The sequence below is a fragment of the Phaenicophaeus curvirostris genome, chromosome 6, assembly GCF_032191515.1.
Source record: "Phaenicophaeus curvirostris isolate KB17595 chromosome 6, BPBGC_Pcur_1.0, whole genome shotgun sequence".
NCBI classification, from domain to species: Eukaryota; Metazoa; Chordata; class Aves; order Cuculiformes; family Cuculidae; genus Phaenicophaeus; species Phaenicophaeus curvirostris.
In genome coordinates, this window is record NC_091397.1 from 50059075 (window position 1) to 50081601 (window position 22527).

Sequence of the window (22527 nt, forward strand, 5' to 3'; positions counted from 1 at the left end):
TTAGTTAATCTCTGCAGCTTACAGAAAAGTGAAATCCAGTCTAATAAAAGCTTATGGACAACTATTTTCAACAGCGTCTGAGACCAGCCTGAAATAGCCCTGTTTCTCTGCAGTTTAACTGTGATACTCACTTTGGCTTGCCTAGAAACCAGACAGTTCTCATAATTCTGTCTAAAGCATGCCTGTTCAGACTGAAAAATAAGCAGTCCTGCAAGAAAAGCCAAGTAGATGTCTTGGAAACCAACTATTGGACACCTCCATGCCTTAACATAATTTTCACCACTGTAGCTCCTGATGGTTCTTCTTCCCTCCCACCACCTCCCTCAGCTACAGCCCAGTCTCTGTGCTTCAGGAAGACTCTTGGAATTCAGTAGCAGCCTCTCACTAGAACTGGTGTCTCAGGTGACTGATTTTCACCAAAGTTGTAAGGAATACAGACTTGCAATCTCTGCTGAACTTGCACAACAGGTTCAAAAACCATCAAGCAGGAAAGGCAGAGATCACATCCCAGCCTGGTTTCTTTCCCAAGGTAACAATCCTGAACAAACGTTTTTCCTCAATGTTTTGCCTTTTTTAAACACAGATTTTAACGAAGAAGATAATTTGCCCTCCTTCTTCATACAAATGCTGCACTGCAATTTCCCCTCCTTCCAACCCAAAATGCTCTTTAACAGAGCATAAGACACTTCCAGTGTGAGATGATGCTAAGGCAATCTGATTTCCTGACAACTTGGGATGAGCCATTACACACCCAGAGCTCCCACTGAAGACAGTATCTATTTCAGATTCCCTAGCTAGTCTGATAAATACCATGCCCTCTTAATACACTTTGATCAGTAGCTTTCAATAAACTTTGGAGGGTATACTATTTTCCTCCTTGTTTTAAAGCTCAAAGAGCTACAGGACCATGAGTGGAAAACTCAAGCAAATCTCAGTGAAGATACCTCCCTCCCACTTTAGGCTGTAAGTTTTGAACCTTGACAAAGGACACAGTGTTAGCACTGACTGCCCAGTCACCTGGTATCACCTTCCCCCATCAATGGCCAGGGTCCTGAACAGCTTAGCAAGTCCTAGTACAGCATAATCATACTCAAAGTTGTTGCCTTTAAAAGCAAAAGGGACACACTGGCTGTGCTAGCACCACCCTCAGCCCTTGCATCTACAGCAGGGAAAGGTCAGCCCCCTCTCTACCTGAACTCCCCGCATACTCTGGGGAAACCTCCCTGTTCCTAGGAAATTCCGCTTCCTGTCCAACACCATCACAAGAGCCACTTTCAAGAATACTACTTCACACAAAAGGCTAAAAAAAACCCCTCAAACTCCCTTCTTTAGAGGAGCGAATAGCACTTTTAACAGAATATTCTTGGTTAATTTGAGCCAGATAGAACATGTCATGAAAGGATCGCTGCTGCCTTGAGCTGTTCCTCCTAGCTTGAGGAATACACTGCCAAAAAGACTCTTCTTCAGACTACTGTCCTCCTGTAAAAGCTTCAATCGAAAAGCAGAATAACTAAGCCCATTTCTCAGTTGAAGAGCAAATCTTGGACACTGCAGTCCCAGCACCGCTTTTTTTTTTTTTTTTTTTAAACTTTCCACATCCCAAGCTGAAGATCAGGAAGACACAACCACAACTACTTCTTGGACCTATCAATCATTTTTCCTTGCTCTACCCAATGGACATAGTACAAAATCTGTGCAAGCTAGGACAGCCACACAGCTAATTTATCAGAAATCGCAGTTACTCTCCTCTCAGCATTTATGTGCCAAGTGACTTCATGCTGAAAGATCACACTGTAATTTCACAAAACATAGCCTAAAATATATTCATATATTATAACTGTCTGTCACCCAAATGCAATTATTTCTACCACCTAACCATGCGGAGTATATCAGAATGCAGCTATTCAAGTGCCTTTAACATCAGAGAAACATTGTTCTGGTATCAAAAGGCAGATCTAAGAAACACCGTCTCCACTGCAAAGTGTAACACAAACAGCCTGAAATCCTAAACCAATTAAGTAATATCTACTCTGCAGTCAGTACTTTATTATTCAACCTAAACCACTGCACAGTTCTTTGTGAAGCGTCTGTATTTAAAGTGCTGTGCGCTACAATGAACAGAGCAACCCTTACCCTTCTATTCCGAGTTTAGGCAATTTAGCCCATGCAGATACACAGGCACAACAGCTGGTTTCGCATTGAAGACATAGAAAAAAACCCAGAACTTGAAAACCAAAATTGTCATTAGTATTTAATCACCTATAAAAAATAAACTAGCATTTTCAGTTTACATCTCATTGCACAAAATCAAAGCTGGATTTCTGTCGAGGCACGGGACACGGAGACCCTGACCTACAGACAGCAAAGAAGTATAGTCAGACCAACAGTAAAAAAAGCATGGACAGGCCATCAGGCATTCCACTCGCACTGCACGTCTTTTCAGTCTTACCAAAAGTGAAACCCATCACAGAATTCTATGCTCAGGGCCTATGATCTTCACAACCATCAAACTACATCTTTCAAAAGCCTTTCAAAATATGGAAACAGCTGAACTGGAGAATTCTACACTTCCCCACGTAAACCAAAAAGCAGCAGAAGCACTTGTTAAATTCGACAACCTGCAACACCTTTATTAGATCGATACATTTACAAGAATTAACGGTAACGGTGCAGCTGCAGGGTATTGCGTCTTCTCCAGGCAGCACGACGCGACCCACCAATGGTGTGGTGGAATTTGTGGCCCTTGCCAAGACCACGACTCTTCCGCCCAGCCGACGTCAGCCCACGCATCTCTCTGTGCTTGTGAACAGGCTTGGTGATCCATTGGGTATCAGGGTTGCGCCTGATGGTCTTATGGAAGGGATCAATGAGGATCACTTCAAAAAACTTGTAAGTGGAATCTTCACCCACCCAATAAGAGTTCAAGACTCTCAGAGCCCCACAGTGACGGCCAGCACGTTCCTAGAGGAAAAAAAAGCATGCAAAAGGCTGTAAATTCATGGATCCACGGAACTCTTCATACAGAAAAGCATGAATAACTCAAACCTAACATTCTGTAGGTGCTAGAAATTGTAATTTTTCCCCAGAGGCCCTCTCTTCCTGAAAGTACTGTTCCCCCTTCCAGTTGTGAAGATGCAAGAAAAATCAATAGCTGAAAGGAACACAGTATTAAAAAAGGCTGCTCGGATTCTTTGGTTTTAAAGCATGTAAGCAGGGAGGTGCTTGGTTGACAAAAGAAAAGAACTACTTTGCGTGCCAAAGAACCCAATAAGCATGAAGAGCTCAAGCTGCACTTGGGGCCATGGAAAAATCTTTTGTGGGAAGTTATGAAAGACTGATCAATTTGCACACGCAACACTACAGGGGAGAAAGACACTTCAGCAGAGAACAAGCCCATACTGATAGGATAAACGAAACAGCTGAGGTAACAATCTTTGTTCCACTTCTGGCATACCAGTGCTTGCTATTCTTATCCTCACTTGGGGCTGGGAAGCAGAAGTCTTAGTTTAGAAAACAAAACAAATCAGAAAATATCAATTATGCAATTCCATCTGCCTCTCCTGGTAAGAATGTTCCTTATTTAGAACGCTAAAAGTATGTTTCATCCTAGGACTTTTTCTTCACCACGAGAAAGTATAAACCAATGGAGCCCCCCCATCTTCTACCCTGATGTGATCTCAACCTATTGCTAGCCTTCCACTCAACAGCACTTGACTATTTATGCATATGTGACAAAACTCTCAAGTTTTTGTTTTATTCTAGCTTGTGAGAGCAACATATCTATTGAACATTAAACATCAACCACCCTCAACCAGCTTCCTTGTTAGGATGGTAGCTTGAAAATATGTGTCTTCCAGGGAAGAGCACGTCAGAGCAAGAAAATTTCAAATTAAAACTGAGGGCAAATAACCTCTTCCATGAGCTGTCACCACAAGTGGGCATGAGACTAGCCATCAGATACCTGGGAATAGCACATATGAAGAGCACGCCATTAGCACTTAAAACACAGAATGACATCTTTAATTTAAATTAATAATCTGTGTTTCTTTTAAATTGGCACGTCCCATTTACGCTTTTTCCCCTCTTTTAAAAGACCCCCGCCATATTCAACTTGCTGAAATAACTTACTAGTAAGTCCTAGGAACAGAACAGTCTCCTGTTTCAAGATGGAAAGGCAATGAGCAGTCTATATTCTTTCACAATGTGTTTTTTGAGAGGGCAGACTTAATTCAAACCCATTCAAAGATTTTTTTCTAAAAGGACTACATCTCTCCAACATAACTACTGTGACATTATGAAACTTCAAGTTCTCATTGAATGAAAGGTTCCATTTTGATTATTTCAGTGGTTAACATGATCCCACCTAAAAACAAGTGAACCACCAATCTTTGTACTTGTGAGGTACCGAAGTTTTTATAAAGAACAAAAAGGTCTCTGGCACACCACTTTCAGATCCAATGACACAGCCAAGCACGCTGTGTGGCACTCCTACTGCACAAACAGGTGTTATAGACTTAAGACAGGAACTCGTTTGTACTTCATGGAAAGACCATTACCTAAAGCTGGTAAGACATACAGCATGGCAGGGAATACAGAGGTGGGATTTATTTATGAGTGATGTCAGACACCTTAGAGTATTTGAAGTTTCATTTCTCATGCCTAATCCTTTATTTTACTGGGGTTTATTCTAGTTGTATGCCTATTTTTCAGTGCAAATACTGTGGCAAATAAGAGAATACTTACTTTAGAAGTAAGTATACACTATGAACTTCAATAAATCACCCAAGTATTACCTTCCCCAGACCATATTCGTAGAGTCTAAATAGTTTTTAATTTGTCTCAATACAGATTTTAAGAAGATCTTTCATCCAACATATTAACAAACCAGTTGTCTGGCTGGTTTTTCTACCTCTGAATATTTTCAGCTTTTACAGACTAAGAAAGACCTTCCTACCGCCACGTTTCTGAGCAATAACCAAAATAGTCACCTCTGCTACAGACTGAAGACTCCGGGCAAACTTCAGCTGGTTAACACCATGATTCACAGGTTTACCATAGGTTGCACCTTTGGGAACTGGGCGTTTACGACCACCACGGCGAACACGGACACGGTAGATAACGTAACCTAGAAGAAACAGTGACTTAGGAACTACAAGAATTCTGTAGTGCAAACCACTGCAAGTGTAAACCACAGCAAGGCAATTTCAATGCTCATTCTGCATTTCCAACCCCAAAAGCTTTACATGCAAGTTAGGTTACTATACAAATCATTAGGTCACTGTACCAGTTTTCACCAAAACCTACAACTGGAGGTGGCTAGCACAAGATGTTTCTGTTACAACTGAGTAAGGGAAGTGATGTTCTGTCACAACTACTTTTTACTTCCAAACCAGTTTATAGCACCTCTCCACTATGCAGTTCCAAATACACTAAAAACAGCCACAGCTATGCATAACTCCCAATCAAAAACCAACCAATCCAGAACTAAAATCCCACACTCTGATAGGAGCAGTCATAAAGCACTGAAGAACAAGCCATCCACAAATCCTGCTAAAATCTGATCACTGAAAAATGAGGAAACTAGACAAACTTCACAGTGAGCAGAAACACAGACTCTTAGCTTTGTATTTTCATAGTGAACAAATGTATCGTTTCAAGGACTTGCTCAAGTTGCAAGTGGATGGCCACTTTCCCCAAGTTTCCTTCACTGACCAGTAACTGTTTTCTAATGACAGCACAAACTGCGTCATCCTGCTTACTCAAGCACATACAACTGTATTACAGTCAAAATAACACATGATAAAATCTGGGCAGAAAAGGGACACTCCCCAAACATAGGATACTAAAAGCGTTGATCAACTCTGCAGTAGAAACACAGCACAAGAATGAAGCCAAAGCCCATTTAATCTCCATCTGCCAAAACGGCCACAGAAGGTGTGAACTATAAGTTACATGAAGTACGGTTTTGGGCTTTGGGCACCGCTACCCATTTAACACGTCTATAATATTAACGTCATGCAGGACGATACAGGATCTTGAGGTACATTTACATTTCAGGTTTTATGATTCTACTCTCACTTAAGGAAGGAAGGAAGACACATAAAACTCAGGTCACTTCATCATGAAGCACACAGACTTCATCTCCACATCTCATTACCTTGCTTGGCCTTATATCCCAGCCTGCGAGCTTTGTCTGGTCTGGTGGGCCGGGGAGCCCGGTGCAAGGCAGACAGCTGGCGGTACTGCCAACAGCGGACACGAAGGAGGAATCGCATCACATCTGACTGCTTTTTCCTCCACAGCTCCTGGATGTACTTGTAAGCACCCATGTTTGTCTACCTGCTGAATTGAGAGATCAATGAAAAAAACTGAACAAAATCCAATTCCAAATTTGAACAGTTTCCAACAGAGAGACTGCATAAACCCACACACATAACGCTACTGGCACATGTGACACTCTCGAGCTGCTTTACACCACTGGTACATCTGGTAACATGGCTCACAGTTGGGAACAAAGCACTTACCATTTTCAGTAACTTTTTTCCTTCTCACATGTTAAGTGTTTTAACTCTTCAGATGAGAATTTTTCAGATATGTATGTCAGATGGTTCAGATATTAACTACTGATTTTGATACTAGGTTGTGGATATTCATCTATAGAGAATTACGCGACTGTCAATGGTGTGGTCATTAACGTGGCTTAATTACCTCTAGAAACCTCGGAACCCTCACACACCTGCAGCAATTAGCAGATGTAAATGAACTCCCATTAACCCACCATTCAAATGACCGTCAGACAAACGCAGCTCACTTTATTTGCACAACCCCCCTGCTGACGTGTGACTTTCCCCACCCTTCTCTGCACAGCTCTTGCCATCCCCACCCCAAGCCACCCCGATTCTGCATCGTGGCCTAAACGGCTGCAAACCCGGGGTCCAACCAAGCCGTGCGGCCTGTAACCGCCCTGCGCCTGCGACCCTGGCTCCGACCGAGCATCCTCCTTCCCGCCCGGCGCGCCCAGCCCGCCCTGACGAGGCGCAGCCCGCGGGCCCCACCGCCGCCCGCCCGGGCCTCGCTCCCCGCCGAGCCCCCACGCCGCGGGGGCGGCCCGTACCACCCCTCCGGGGCGGCGGCGGCAGCGGGGCAGGCGGATGAGCGCCCCGGGCCCGGGATGGGAGCGGATCGAGGTAAAGGCCGAACGCAGACTAACCCTGACCTGATGGCTCCCAGCACCGGAAAGGAAGAAGCTTATTCCCCACACTCCTTTGCGGCGGGGCCGAGCTTCCGGCGACGGCCGCGGCGCCTCATGGGAAATGTAGTCCTGGGGGAGGGGGAGGAGGGAGGCTAGCCGCGCACCAATCGGCGCCGGGGGGCGGGGCCCTGCGCGGCTCAATGGGCGCCGTGGGAACCCCGGGACAGGTGCGGGCGCGCGCGGGGCGGGGCCGCGCGGGGCCGGGGATAGAGGGATATGGGGATAGAGGGCATAGGGGTATAGGGATAGAGGATATAGGGGTATAGGGATAGGGGATATAGGGATATAGGGACAGGGGGTATAGGGATAGGGGATATAGGGATATAGGGACAGGGGATATAGGGATAGGGGATATAGGGGGATAGGGATAGGGGATATAGGGGGATATAGAGGGATATAGGGATATAGGGGGATAGGGGATATAGGGGGATATAGGGATGTAGGGATATAGGGATAGGGGGTATAGGGTTATAGGGATAGGGGATATAGGGATATAGGGATATAGGGTTATAGGGATATAGGGATAGGGGATATAGGGATAAGGGGTAGGGGGTAGGGGAGAATTAGCGTGACCCAGAAAAAATGTACTTTGAGGGAAATCTTGAAAAGAACCCTTAAAAAAAAAAACCCAAACCGACTTCTAACAACAATAATAATTTTTAAAAAAACTTCATAACCTCTAAGAGTCCTAAAAAAAAGTCCTAAAACCAGCCCTAAAGCCTTGTAGGGGACGGGCAGGCAGCACCCCAGTCCTGTGGGTGCTTCCAGCGGGGCTGCCCAGAGTATAAGCAGCCTGTGCTGTGGCTGAGGTTCCAGCTTTATCCTTGGATCCTTGGTGCCAGCAGGTCCCCCAGCTGCTTGTATCCCTCGGGCACAGGTGCCCCAGCATTTCTGTGCCTCCCCTCTGCACCTATAGAGGTGAATTTGCAGGAGCAGGTGCTTGGCAGGCTGTTGTCCTCCTTCCTGGCTCCCAGCAGCATCCCCAGTGTGCTGCTGCAGAGATGTGGGGCCCCGCTGGGGAATCAAAATTGGAATATTAGGCTTTGCCTCCATGCAGCTGCAGAGTGACCTTTCTGTTTTTCTGTGCATGCTTTGCAGGGCATCCCGGCTTGTGAAGCGTTACCCAGTTAAACTGGAACTGAAACAGGACAAGGCCGGCCTCTCCTGTGCCTGAGAAGGTACCTTTGAGCTCTCGGGGTGGCAGACTGCTGCCAACAGCAGCCTGAGGGTTAGGGCCTGCGTAGTTGGCTTGCAGAGGGAACCCCTTCTGGAGGCTTCCTGCTAAAACCAACCCCCACCCACCCAAACGGATTTAAAAACAGGCTAAAAAAACTGCTTTTGCAGTTGCATTCCCGTGCTTCTGCCTTAATGCTCTTCTTTTACACCTCCTGGACTGTAAAAGCCAGAAACTTTTTGTGTGTGAAAGAAAAGGGAAGGAACCGCGGTGCTGTTGCATTTCCAGAAGTCATCCTGAATACCACCAGATACCATAGAATCACAGACTAGTTTGGGTTGGAAGGGAACTTAAAGATCATCTAGCTCCAACCCCCCTGCCCCGAGCAGGGACATCTCACTAGACCAGGGTGCCCGCATCAGGCCCACATCAAAACCACAAAGCCTGATAATGCAAATCTTGCAGTGTACACACGCACCAACAAGCACAACCCCTGCCCCAGAGTGTTTACACACTTCAGTGCTTCCAAACAGTCTCCCTGAGCCCAACAGGATGAGTATCGAGGCTGCAGGCAAGCATCAACACCCATGGCAGCAGCCTAAAACCTTAAAACACGCTGTGGGAGGAAACTCCAGTCCTAAAAATATCAATCTCTGGTGAGCGCCTGGGAGGGAGCTGTTCCTCCGAGGCACCCACTGCTTCACATTTTTGCCTCTCACCTTCCAGGGGCTTTGCTTCTGTCTGGTGCTGAGCTCTGCTGCCGTCCGAGCTACCAGACTTCTGTGTTTGCACAGTGCTCGCCTGCTGACTCTGCCTGCTCGGGAAAGATGGGAAAGGGCTACAAGGTGGTGGTTTGCGGAATGGCCTCAGTTGGAAAGACTGCAATTTTGGAGCAGCTTCTTTATGGAAAGCATACTGTCGGTGAGATATTTTTACATGTTTTGGGTTTGGTTTTTTTTAAATTGTTTCCTTTTCCAGACTCTTGTTATGTGTTGTCCCCCGAAAAGCCGTAACTGCGGACCACAAGCTGCACTGAGGTTAATGAGGAAATTAATGTGGAAATTAATTCGTTGTATCTCTGGGCAATTCGTGAAATTCATATCCCTTACTTACCAATTTTAAAAAGAGGCTTGGAAAAGACCTCTTTCTGTGATGTTCCCAGTTATAAAACATATGAATGATTAAAAAGAAACCAACACAGAAAGTAGGTGATGTGCTTGCTGCCTATTTACATACAAAATATTCTCTGAAAGATGCTGTAGATGCCTTAAAATTAAATAGATATCATGTGGTGAGTGGAGAGGCTGTTTAGAATTTTGTTCTGTCTCCTAAAAGGTTTATTTTGCCTTGTTTTGGATAACACTTAATCAATGCGCAGGGAAAAAACAACAACTGTATTTTAAGTCCCACATTCTGTGCTGAACTTCAAGGACCAAGCTTTGTAGCTCTCAGAGAAATCTTCCCATGGAAAATGGACTTGAGACAGGAGGATGGGATGTCTGAGACTTGTTGTGCACAACAGAAAGGGAAAGAAGGCAAAACCAGCTGGTTTTTCCTCTGTTTCCATATGACTTGGCTTTGAGAGGAAGGTCAATGATCAGCAAGCTAGTGAATTATTCCTGCCTCACCTAGAAACAAGGGGTTGCACCAGGAGTGAATTTCAGGGCTTTGGCAGATGTCTAATCCATTTGTATCTTTTCCTTGGGCTGGTAAATTAAATGTTGGGGTAAGTTACTGGGTAAACACCGGGATTTCTAGAACTGTGCATTGCAGGCACTGTGGCTTTAAAATGTGTGGATGGGAGGAATTTGCTGGCAAAGCATGATACAGAACTGTGCTAATACCCTTGTATAAAAGGAGGATTTCCTCTAATGTTGCAGCAACATCTGTTTCCAGCATCCTACTGAGCCCTATGCACCTAGCCCTACGTAGCTTTCAGCGTAAGGGTTGCAAAATCAGCACGCTGAAGGCTTTCACCTTTGCTGCAGACCTGACTCTCTGCTGGGCTGCGTGATTGTCAGAGATGCCTGAGCAGCACAAGCAAGGCCACATTGCTTAAATCATACTGCCTTGCATTAATTCCTGCCCCAAGCTCCTATTAGCGACCCAGGCGGGAAGGATATTTGGGTGTTGCTGATCGGAGGAGCTATTTATGGAGCCAGCCATGTACATGATTATACAACATCATGGATACTGGCTGACATAACCTGAGCGGGGCCTCATGCCTGGGGTTTAGCTGCAGGTGTCCCTCCATCACTCCTGAATGCTATGCTCCGGCAGGAGTCATTGTGCAACACAGATTTCCCACCCCTCTAAAATTAAAAAAAAACCCCAACCTACCACTTTTCTTTCTAGCAGCTCTGCTCTAATTTTTTGGAATTAACAGTAAGGCGGGGAGCAGCTGATAGTGGAGGGTGAGTGTAAGGGGAGAAGAAAGAAGGCAGCCTCACATTTTAAATTATTTTGATCAAGTCTTATTCTCAAGATATCCAGAGAGGAAGGCAAGTAGCAAAGGCAAGATCAGAGTAAGGTGAAGGCTCATATGGAGCCACTGCAGCCCCAAAGGACAAACAACTGTGGCACCCGCGTGTGCTATCAGGCACATTCTTGGAAATGGACTGATATGTTGGTCTTTCTGGCAGTCCCACTGAGTGGTCACAGTCCTCCCTGCCTCTTCCTCAGCCCACAGGCTCGTCTGGCAGGTGTGTCTGAAATATGGGCTGTGAAAATGGTTCCCAGAAGATCTTCAGCTACTGCACCAGTCTGTATTGATTTAACACTAGAACTGTTAAGGCAGGATGTCACTGTGAGGATCAAATTGAGCAAGGACAGAATTTGAGGAATGGAGTCTTCGCTTGCTCCTTAGCTCAGCTGTTTTAAACTGCACAGACCCATTGCTGGTGCTGCCATGTCAGGGCTGGCCACTCCGCACTTAAAAGATGATTACTGAATCTCAATCCTCATTTCCTAAAGCTGCGACCTCCAGAAAGCTGACTTGTACATCTTGGCTGGTGGCCTTTTTGGCAGGAGGCAAAAAGGAAGAGTGTGTTTGCTGAAAGCCCATCTGTTCAGAGCCAACCAGCAAGGCAGCTCACCAGGTATGGCAACACGGGAACAAGCTGTTTCAAAACCTGTGCTTCCTGACTGACGTCAGGCACAGCACTGCGGCCGGTCCAAGGGCCAAGGAGCCATGGGGAGGACTGCTGAGCCAGTGCATGAAGTCTCTCCATTCCTGACAGCGTCTACATCCTTCTCCATGACAAGAGGCATGCTCAGACTTAGTTGTAGGCTCAGAGCAGAAGATCTGGTGTGATCCTCTGAGGTGTCACAGCCACCGACATGGGAGTCTCCTCCTGACTGTAAATCAGCCATGAGGCTGTCAGTGCTGGCATGCCTCCTGTTGACTTTCCTATAAAAAGGAGCGGTGGCACAGGGGAGTGTCCTTGGAGGTTTCATGCTGCTATATAAAGCCCTTGGCTTTAAGCCCATGCTCCTGGCTGTGTGCTTGCTAATGGTGCTGTAAACCCAGTTGCACTGTGTTTCTTTTCCTAGAAAAAAAAGTGCGCTTTCAGCTCTCCCTGGCTCGTCACAGATAAGGTCCCTAAGTGGACTTACGTGGTGGGCAGCTGGCATCCTTGCAAAGGCACTAAGATTGCTTGAGGTCAAAGAGGAAAATGTGCTCAGAAGGGAGGGATACCCCCAAGAAGGAATATATTTGTTCCTGGAGCATGTGAGTGTTAATGTCTGGTACCAGGCTTTGTGCTAGGCTTTAGAACTGCAAGAGTGGCTGTTTTCCTTGGGTCCTAAGATGAGAAGGGAGAGGGCAAAAAGATGAGAGGTGCTGTCAGAGTTGCACAAAGTAACATACATATTGCGTGACAGCCTCTCTGGCTAAACTGATAAAAGGAATCAGACAAAAACTGAAAGGAGATGTTTGAAATGGGTGCAGATGTAGCTTTTGAGTCATGTAGGGACTATATTGCCATAGATCAGGCCAGATAGTTGTTAAGATTTGCACATACCTATATGGTGTCCACTACCTGGGATGATCTCTCTTTTTGTGACTTCAATGTTTGTCTAAATCCTCCATCTTCTCTTGCACTCCTGAAGAAAGAGGGGCCACTCTTTTCTCCTCGTCATGAAATGGATTCTTGACTGGCAGGAGAAGATTGTCCCACTAAATGCCAGTGGTACCTGGGTCTGCTTGGCCTGAGCTCTCTTGAGAGGGCTAGCAGGAGAGTTGCTGGCTTAACTCTGGCACGGGACATGTCTGTAAACAGGACAGGTATTTTTGCTTTGATGGTTCAGAAATATCTCTTGCCCCTCTGCCTATGTTAAAGCTTATTATCTCAACAGGAGGAGATGAGAATTCTTCCTGTAGAAAGCGCTATTTCCCTCATCTCTGCCTCCTGGCTGTATGAATAGCTGGTATAGACAGGTTATTCATAAGCAGATTCAAATCATCTTACTAGCCAGGAATAAAAACACCATATATTACTGTGGTAGTACTTATAATGAGAGAATTTGGCTCTCTTAGTCTCAGCTAGAGGGATTTTGAGTTTTGGCTTTCACTGCTCCAAAGATGTGGAGGCTAATTAACCAAATTATGCATTCTTACATCTTCATTTCTTATCAAAACTGCCTCCTGATAGAGCAACAGTCAGCCTTGCATTTTAGAAATAGAAGAAAATGGAGATGAATGTATGCAACTGAGGGTCATAGCCATAGCTGCTGGTTGATGTGACCAGTACTTAACTAACAGGTAAACCTAAACAGACCAGCTCCTGTTGAGGCCTGTCCTGCTCTTCTCAGAATCAGGGATCTTCTGATATGCTGTCATTTGAGGTCTAAGCAAGCAAAGCCTGTCATCCTGCAGATACAAATACAAGGAATGGCAAGTTTTGCGAGGTCTTTGCTACATTCCTGATGAAAGAGGGAAGGAGAGATTACATAGGAAACCTTCAAAAGTACTCAAGGAGACACAAAATTTGCACTGCATTTATGTTTAAGAGTCACTTGGGAACTTCTGAAATTCCATCCAACTTGAAATTTTGCTTTATTTTGGTGTTTGCAATGTCTCTAGCCTGACTGTGCAGTATTCGTTAGTATATTGAGTCTTTTCTTTTCCTCACTGGGAAACCACCAGGGGTTGAAACGCCATCCAATTTATGAGTGGGGCTTCCGCTAAGCAGTTCCTGTGTGGCAGCAGTGGGTAACATAGACAAAGACCTTTCTGCCTCTCCCAAGACTTGCACTAGCTAAGTAGGTGCTAGAGAATGGCATCAATCTTCTATCTGTTCCTGCCTACCCTCCCTGTTTCCAAAGAAACCACAAGATTGTTCACTGTCTTGTCAGTTTCCCTTTCCCCCGTAGTTTCTGAACCTGAGAGCTGGTTCCATCTGCCCGTTCATCTGTGTCACAGCAGTAGATATCTCAAAATATGTTTCTGTAAATTTAGAAAAACTGGTAGCAGGAGAGAGAAAAGGCCTACAGTAATGCTCTCCTCCAAGGAAATCCCACTCGAACTGGCAGCAGTCTGCAGGGCAGTAACTCCCCAGCACAAGCTGTCCCCGCAGATCCAGGCAGTAAAGGTAGGAGGACACCTGGGGATGCCCGTGAAGCAAAGGAGAACCAGGGTCCTTGTGACACGGAGGATGGGACGGTGTCAGACACCCTCCTAGAACACTGGGGTTTCCTGACTAGTTCTGCAGCTTGTACAACAACTTGCCCAGCACAAGTTTGAATGGAGACTAGGGAAGTGTGTGGATAGGGGGGTACTAACAAGAAGTACAAATGTTATTGCCAGCAAGAAGTGGCTAGCAGGCAGTCTGGTCTTTGGAAGCAGGACCTAAAATAAAGTGACACTGATATGTTCAAGAATTATCTGTGTTTGCTTAGGAATCTAGTTGCATATACTCCCTCCCCCAATGTACTCAGGTGAAATTTCACCTCTGAAATCTGATACTGATGCATAAATTCCATTTCCCCCTCTTGCCCATCAAAATTTATTGTTCTATTCTGCTGACTTAACTCCCAGATCTTAGATTTTCCTCTTCCTTGTCAAGTACAATGTTAAAAGTCATGATTTTCACTGCTACTTTTAATGCCATTAGGAAGAAACTGTCATAGGAGAATGTGGATGTATTAAAGACTGTTGCATTGCAGTGCCGTGTTTAGACGATAAAAGCCTGTACAACATTATTCATTGCTTTGTAAAAAGAAAACTTAGATACTTACGGTTCATTCCTTCTTGCCAAAATAGTATTTACTGATGCTAGATACTTCCTTGACCTGTCTGTACAACGCAACGAGGCACAGCAAGAAAAAATACGGTGCCATATCCAGAAAGGGCTCTGTTACCTACTTCAGTCTTTAAAAATGCCCTTGTCACACATTCTGCAATCACACAGAATGCATTCATGCTTCCTCTTTTTATTAACCTTTGTTTTGTCCTTCTGCTCTTAGTTTTGCTCCTGCATGTTAGCATGACTATATTTGGATGCAAGATAAATTAATTTGTTGCAAACCTAATAAGAGTTTGATCTATGAAGACAGCACAGAGAGGGGCAAAAAGAACAGCTTGTGCCACTTCCCTGCACAGGAACGCTGCATATATCATGGGAAACCATCAGCGTGGGTGGAATACTTTAGCTTGTTTGTCAGTGTGAAGTATTTTGAATACTCATTGAATATAGCAAATTCCTTATTTTCACAGGCCAGATAATCCCTTGTGTTTTCTTAAACAATGCACTAATATGGTTCTTTTTTTTTGGCAGACAAAGAGAATAATGCAGGACTCATTATTGTAGCTCTGCAACAACAAACAATTCATGTATATAGGAGTGCAGTGGAGGCAAAAACGTGGATTGCAGAGGCTTTATATGAATACTTAAAACCAACTCTGGAAGTGGCCTGTCTACACAATACGTAGTTTGTTGGGACTTTTAACCTTATGCATCTGCATCCAGGGGGAACACAAAGATAAGGCGATCTATGTGTTTTCAGGTTTGGCTTGGGAAAAAATTGTTTTAATTAGTTCAAAGTAAACTGCCTTAAATTACCTGACATTTACCAGGGGCAGAGGAAGGAAGGAGTGCCAGTATGCAGATAGTTACCATGGAGCAGGTGATATACATATATATATACGAAAGCTTGTTAGTTTGTGCATGCACTTACCTTGCAGTAAATGAGCTTGCTCCTATTAGGAAATCTGAGTCATTTTAAATCCCTAAGGGATGGAAAAAGCTCACTGTGTATTCAAGTAAATATAGCGTGCAACTTTGTTTGCATGCTAACATCCCCTTTCCTTTCTGGCTTGATTTCACTAGTTGGTTCGCTGTACCACTAATACACACTCATTTCAAGAACTGTTCCTTTAGCTCCTGCTTCTGCTGTATGATCCAGCTCAGTATGAAGCAAAGAAGTGACCCAGATAGTAGTTGACTATCTGGTCTTCCTTGGCTCTTCTTCCAAATGGGTATGTTTGAGCAGGGCTGTTGGCAGCATGTTTGGCACAGAACTGGTAAACTGGGTGGCTGGAGTTCAGGAAACCCAGGAGAGAGAGACATATATCTTATGCTATCCTGAACGCGCATGTTGTATAGATTAATTTTACAGGCATAATCATGTGCTCTTATATTAGATGGTTGTATTTACATAGCATTGCTATTGTAAATAGCTGGTGCGGTGATCTGTGAATAGAGCCCTTCATGGAAATGTCAGGCAAGGTTGAGTCTAGGTCAAATCACTCTGAAAAACATGCACTGAAAGCTGTTGTGGTCCAAAATCTGCTGTACTGCCAATAATTCTTATATTTGTGCCGTATTTACACCAGATGAACTTTCCTACTTGTTTTCATACAGGCTTGGAAGAGGGTGCCACAATGGAAGACGTGTATTTGGCATCGGTGGAGACCGACCGAGGGGTGAAAGAACAGTTACGGCTTTATGACACCAGGGGTCTGCAGGAGGGTGTAGAATTGCCAAAACACTATTTCTCTGTTGCTGATGGCTTTGTCCTTGTGTACGCCGTGACCAGCCTTGAAGCTTTCCAAAGAGTCGAACTGCTCAAAAAGGAGATCGATGTCTTTAGAGACAAAAAGGAGGTAAATGCACGATGCCTTAACCGCTTGGCTTATCCCTGCATTAGTGATAGGAAGCTAAAGTTGCAAAGCATAGATATTTATTTCTGTAAAACTCACGTACAAAGGAAAACAAATGTACCCACAGCCTTGAGCAGTCCAGCCAAAGGAAGCTTTCTCATGCTAGAGAAGCCTAATTCACATGTGATGCAGAAGAATGCTTTTTTTTGCCTTTTTTACTTCCTACACTACAGCTAAAATTCAGTTAGCTGAATGCACCAGCCAGGACACTTACGACTAATAAAACATATGGTCTACAGCAGTGCAGTTCATATGTTTTTTTAGATATTGTACACGGGAAGTCAAGTGCATAGAATAATATAATGAAGGGCATTATCTTTGTTTGTTTTGTATTCATGTACTTGATGGCTTACAAACTAGTGTAATTGACAATGGGTCTCCCAGACATTAGTCAATTGGCAAAGCAGCTTTAATGTATTTTAACAACCATATTGAATCAATTCAATTGTGTGAAATGACTGCTCTATTTTCCCTTAGAAAGCAGCTAGTGTTTTCAGCTGACAGTGTTCCAGCTTAGCTAAACAAATAGAACTTGCTTGTGGCATTAGCATTATGGCTTTTCCTACAGTATCTTTATATTCTTGAGTAGTTTTCCCTGATAAATGTCTTCAGCCTACAGCTTTCCAAATGTCTGGTTTATGCTGTTAAAAAAAAATAAAAGTGCATGAAGAATTAATTGGATAACGGTAGGGAGAGTCTTTCCAAAAATGTAACTTGTTTAGTACTGACAGCACTTACGGTGGTGTAGGAAGGCTTGCTCCAAGTTTGACAGTGGCTGAACATACAGTCACAGGAGAGGCATGTTAGCTGGTAGGGCTGGTGTGACCTGCACACTGTCACGTATATCAGGGATATGGGATTCAATCATAATTCCCCTGCAGGGCAAGGAAAGGTGGACAAGCAGGAATTTTTTCCCACGTGCTGTGTTTTGTGAGGGCCCTCATTTATTACTTTAAAGCATGTTGTAATGCAGAGAGGGAGTCACAGCCCCAACAGGATCTGTGTCCTTGTCTTCTGTGTTTCCTGCCAGAACTCTTCTCTCTTGTTGCATGCAGGTATTTCAGAAAACATCCAATTTGTTTATCTTTCTGGGACAGCTTAAAATTGTGATCATGACTAAGGATAACATAGTCAAAAAAGTGGTGCCCACAATAAGCTGGATAAATTAGTTTTATTCCTGTGATTTCAAGTCACTATAAAATAGATTTCGAAGTGTAGAAAGTGGGATCAGGAGTCCTATGTTAACATAGCATCGGTGGACTCAAAGTTTGGGCTCCACTAGAATGCGTCCTTAACTGAAGTAGGGATGTATCTCCATACATGGTGCTTCTGAGCCATCAGAACTTCACCTTGTGGAGTGTCACAGTCCCCTGTTGTGTAGCAGATGACAGAAAGCATTGATGGCTGGTTCCTTGCCTCTGCTGGCTGGGGGACTCTCCAGCACACACCTTAAAGCATGGCCCAATTTTGTACTAAATAGAGGTTGAGTTCTCTTGCACTGACATAGCTTAACCGTAGGTAAAATTCAGTTGGAGCATGTGGTAAATATGTATGAAGATTATCCCTTCTTTCAAAGCCTTTACAGAGGGGAAAAAACATGTTTTCAAACACCTGGGCTGCTATAGAAAAGGAAGGAAGCCTCAGACCTCACAGGAACAGGACAAACATCTCTAGCTGGAGAGAAACAGAAGATAACATGGAGTGAGCCTGATGAACAGGAAAGAGCAAGCAGGTGTAGCACAGCAAAACCCCCAGATCATCACTTGACCTATGTGAAACCACTAGTGTAGAGATGAAACGCAAGTTTGACTAAGGACCTTGAACTATAAATATAGGCACAGTTTCCCCTAGGAGCTGATGCTGGCAATACATTTTTAGAAAATGGTTAACTTAAAATAAGCAGGAGCAGTAAGTTTTAGTGGCATGGGCTACCTTCAGCACTTCCTAGAACTATAGTACTGAGCTGTCTCACTGAGCTGTGATACAGAGGTCACTTGATTAATGCTCACAGCTAAAGGTCTGACTTGATTCAGCTGTGCTGCTCAAGTTAGCTAATAAACCGCTGTCAAAACAGGAAAGGGACAACTTTCTATGGGGACAATTCCATACGTACAGAACCAATCAGTGGGTTGAGGTTTCATTCTCTTTTTTGAGGGGGGTGGGTTTTTTTTAAATTGAGGGTCTTGGGGGCACAGCATCCTCCACCCCAGCATCATCCTCAGCCCTGGGCAACTGGGAATATGGGGAACTAGCAGTCCCCACCCACCGTGTAGAGTTGTCCCTGCAGAGTCGGCCATATAGAGGTGTCCAGCAGAGAGCTGGCAGCGCAGAGTATGCCTAGACTTATAGAAACTGCTACCAAGAGCGTGGCACTGGTGCTTATCTGACCCTTTCAGTAACAGAAGACCATCTGCTTAGGTCCGTCTTGTGGCTTACCGGGGATGTGGGAGAGGGCAGGCAGCTGGTCCAGGAGAGGGGCTGAGCAGAATAACCTGCCCAGCAGCCACCCTTGGGGCAGCGATTGTTTTATTTATATTGTGGGCTAGGGGTTGGGAAGAAACAAGCTGTGGGGTCCAGGCTTTCTCTCCTGCCATGCGTTTTTACATCTCTGCAGCATCCGCTGTGCTGACCTACTCAGATGTCCCTTTCTTATCATTTGTCTAAGGCAGCTCAATTGCAAAGTAAAGGGAGAACTGAACTTTGGCTCCCTTGGGTATTGTTTCCCTTTAAGCAGTCGGGGGAGAGCAGGAAGTCCTGCATATCCTGTGGTTAAACCAGCTCCTAGCCCACAAGTAGACGAGTCTAATGCAAATCCCAGGTCCTGATCTTCCAAATTACTCACAGCTTACCTAGTGCCAGTGCTAAGTTAAAGAACAGGTCTGAACTGTGTTGCTGCTTGTCTGCTGTTTAAAAGCATTGTGAGTGATAGGTGCTTTTAGTGTGAATATCACCCTTTTGTTTTGTTTATAGGTAACTGTTATTGTCTTGGGAAACAAAACCGACCTCCTGGAACAAAGACAAGTGGAAACTGAAACAGCACAACAATGGGCAAGGGCTGAGAAAGTGAGACTATGGGAAGTAACTGTGACTGATCGGAAGACGCTGCTCGAGCCCTTCACCTTCTTAGCTAGCAAACTCTCCCAGTCCCAGAACAAATCAACATTCCCCTTGCCTGGAAGGAAGAGTAAAGGGAATAACTGTGATAACTAAGCTACCTGAGCATTGTCTGCTGCTGCCAGGTCAAAGCCCAAGTCCTTTCTGTGCCATTTGCTTCTCAGTTTCACTTAAAGCAATAATCTCATTCAGCAATAAATTCAGCAAGCTTATGGCTAAGAGATATCCTTCCTTGTCATGGACTTGGCTTGGAAAAGTGACTGGTGGTAAAAGCCTTGAGTAGTACTTCATGAGAGGGGTTACCTTGCAACAAGAGTTGTGGAGGTGGGAGAGACAGGTGGATCCTCTGTAGCAGGGTCTTTGACTACGCCTGGCTACAGCCATGTTGAGGGACAAATCAACATTTTATCATTAAGCAATCCCCCTGTAGAACTGTAGCCTCTAGGCACAAATAATACGATGATAAAGCATTCAATTCAGGGAGAGGATATGTTTGAAATGGCAACAGTTGTTTTACCTTGACCTTAAACAGAGCCACCGGGGTTTTTGATGCTGCAGGAAGCTGAGGTCAGCGAGTTGTAGTAGGAGAAAAGATGGGGCAGTAGGAACAACTACCAGCATATTTACCCACTTGAGTTCTGCTAGTGTCTGGAAGGGAGGGAGAAGGGAAGGAGAAGGGAAGAAGAAGCCAAATCTTATGGGAGATATCAGAACAGATCTACCCTGACATGAAACTTGTCAGCAAAGTCTGGCAAGTAGTGCTTTCTGCTCAGGAATTTATTTAACTGCAACCTGAAGGACAGCATAGCTGTATGTGGTTTTGTTCCAGTATGTCCAGTACAAATCAGTCACGTTCATATAGCTGATAATTTTACTGAGAAATTATATGGAAGAATTTTGTACGCAGGAGGTACTGCCCAGGCTTTGTTTAGTGCATTGCATAATACTCTTACCAGCTGTACTGCAGAAATCCACCCTCGGTATGAAGCTACCAGGCAGACAGCAGCCAGTACGAAGTGTTGTACTATTTTATGAGAGGGGGCTAGGGAGTGTAGGAGGCTGCCTTTTGGGAACATCCCCATGGCGAATGGCCTTGGTTTTAATCCACCGCAGACTGTCCAGCAGCAGAAGCATAACCGTATGTGCTGTATTTGACTATCCATACCGGTAAACCCGTGCTGCGAGAATCTGCTGTCCTAGGTCAGCCTGTCAGTAAACTAAACAAAATTGGATATAGAGCAACAGAATGAGCAACCATTCCCAGAGAGTGCGGCCAGTTCTGGCCTCTAACAACCTTTTACACCGATTGTTACTAGCTCTTTGAAGACAAGAGTGTGGAATGAACTGAAATACCCATTTCCCTCATTTTCCACTAAACTAATGTTGGTTTGAACAAATATTGAGAATTTCACTGTGAATCAGCAAAACCACAAGCAATATTTGCACTGTCATATCATAACTGCTAAGTAGTAAGTGTGTTTAATGACCACAATTAAGCTGTGTGCTTATAGTATTACTCTTCCTGAATACTGACAAATAAAGTCCGTCAGCATTACTAATGTTGGAGCAGCAGTACAATTCACTAAAAATTAAGCAGGTATTCCTACTTTTATAATGAAGGTAGACGAAACTGTTTATGGCTTTGCTCAATATAGTTTGGATTGCTGTGGCCAAGGAGTAAGATAAGAGAGCAATTATGAATGAGCAAGCTCCTGTAATGCTCTGCTAGAAACACACAATTGTTTCCATTGCAACACTGCAGCTGAGTAAGCACTATAGCATGACCTCCCCCAACCTGGCCAGTAATAGTCATTGTCCCCAGTGATGCTGCAGAACAACACTCTCTCCTCACTCATTTCCTACCAAACACACGTGTACTCAAGGCTTCTCCCTAACCAGAAGACTCCACATTGGTCTGTGTGCTTAGGTAGTGGGGGTCTCTTCAGAGCAGCAACAGTTCACCTCCTGGCTGCAATCTCTCACCAAGGCATTAGTTATGTTCCTCCACTTCAGCTCTGCAGAACCATTCTTCTAGAAGGGGCTCAATTCAGCTTTGGATCAGGCAAAATAACCAGACTTCTGGTAACTGCACATTGTCACTGAAGCTGACCCTTGAGCCAAGGGAGTGCAGATTGGTAAGTCAGAATTAATTTAAAATGCACGTAGATGGAAAGAACAGAGATGAGTGGTTCCCGTCCAGTTCTGCATCCCGCAGACTCCGTGCCAATTCCACTGCCAAGACTGACGTCACCTATAGGCTGCCAGAGCCATGTCCTGTGGTATCAGCTTGCTTAATCGCTCCCCTTGACACTCAGGACTTGACAATGTTTTAAGACAGGCAAGATGAAAAGGGATCTTCTGAATGACTAAGGCCATTTTCCCAAACAGGTTATGTAAAAGCAAACACGTTATCTTTTATTTGATTAAATTTGTTAGACACAAGTTTAGATAATTTTGGGCTGTCACACAAGCAACTTCCACTCACTGTTTTCTTTCATAAGCTTATTCTGATGCTTTTTAGGCACTCAAATTAACTGCCTTTCCTAAATACCGCATTATTTTATTAACAAATGATGGAAAATGTAGTGTCTCCTCTGTAAACAATTAAACTCCTTGCAGTACAGTTTTACGTAGGGCTAATATGTAAAGTACAGAGTATGACGTAGTAGCTATAGGGCAGGATGTGTTTTGTTCTTACTGTTACACTGACTCAAAACCTGTCCTAGGTCACTGGTATCATTTACCTACTACAGAGCTAGAGTCCCTTCACAAGATAATGTAGTAAAATTAATGTAGTAAAAAAGGAGAAAGTTACTATGTTGAACC

General features: G+C 44.4%; 2 protein-coding genes across 2 annotated transcripts; one reads left to right on the top strand and one right to left on the bottom strand.

Annotated features, from left to right (window-relative positions):
- Positions 1 to 2601: 2601 nt before the first annotated feature.
- Positions 2602 to 6372, bottom strand: RPL15 (ribosomal protein L15). The gene is made up of 3 exons (XM_069860153.1): positions 6158 to 6372; positions 4989 to 5125; positions 2602 to 2961 (listed from the first exon to the last, which is right to left on the bottom strand). The coding sequence occupies exons 1-3, from the start codon at positions 6327 to 6329 to the stop codon at positions 2656 to 2658; spliced, it is 615 nt and encodes a 204-aa protein (XP_069716254.1). The 5' UTR covers positions 6330 to 6372; the 3' UTR covers positions 2602 to 2655.
- Positions 6373 to 7402: 1030 nt separating this feature from the next.
- On the top strand, positions 7403 to 20153 carry NKIRAS1 (NFKB inhibitor interacting Ras like 1). Its single transcript, XM_069859066.1, has 5 exons — positions 7403 to 7419; positions 8351 to 8430; positions 9221 to 9347; positions 16289 to 16530; positions 19558 to 20153. Exons 3-5 carry the CDS (start codon positions 9254 to 9256, stop codon positions 19795 to 19797), a joined length of 576 nt encoding a protein of 191 aa, XP_069715167.1. The 5' UTR covers positions 7403 to 7419; positions 8351 to 8430; positions 9221 to 9253; the 3' UTR covers positions 19798 to 20153.
- The last annotated feature ends 2374 nt before the right edge of the window (positions 20154 to 22527 follow it).

Bases quoted from the DNA above. Each gene is read 5' to 3' on its own strand.
- RPL15 (XM_069860153.1), bottom strand. From the start codon at position 6,329: ATGGGTGCTTACAAGTACATCCAGGAGCTGTGGAGGAAAAAGCAGTCA. The intron at 5,126-6,157 runs GTAATGAGATGT...TGTTTCTTCTAG, and splicing joins GGGATATAAGGCCAAGCAAG to GTTACGTTATCTACCGTGTC. The intron at 2,962-4,988 runs GTGACTATTTTG...TTTTTCCTCTAG, and splicing joins GTCTTCAGTCTGTAGCAGAG to GAACGTGCTGGCCGTCACTG.
- NKIRAS1 (XM_069859066.1), top strand. From the start codon at position 9,254: ATGGGAAAGGGCTACAAGGTGGTGGTTTGCGGAATGGCCTCAGTTGGA. The intron at 9,348-16,288 runs GTGAGATATTTT...GTTTTCATACAG, and splicing joins TTATGGAAAGCATACTGTCG to GCTTGGAAGAGGGTGCCACA. The intron at 16,531-19,557 runs GTAAATGCACGA...TTTTGTTTATAG, and splicing joins TCTTTAGAGACAAAAAGGAG to GTAACTGTTATTGTCTTGGG.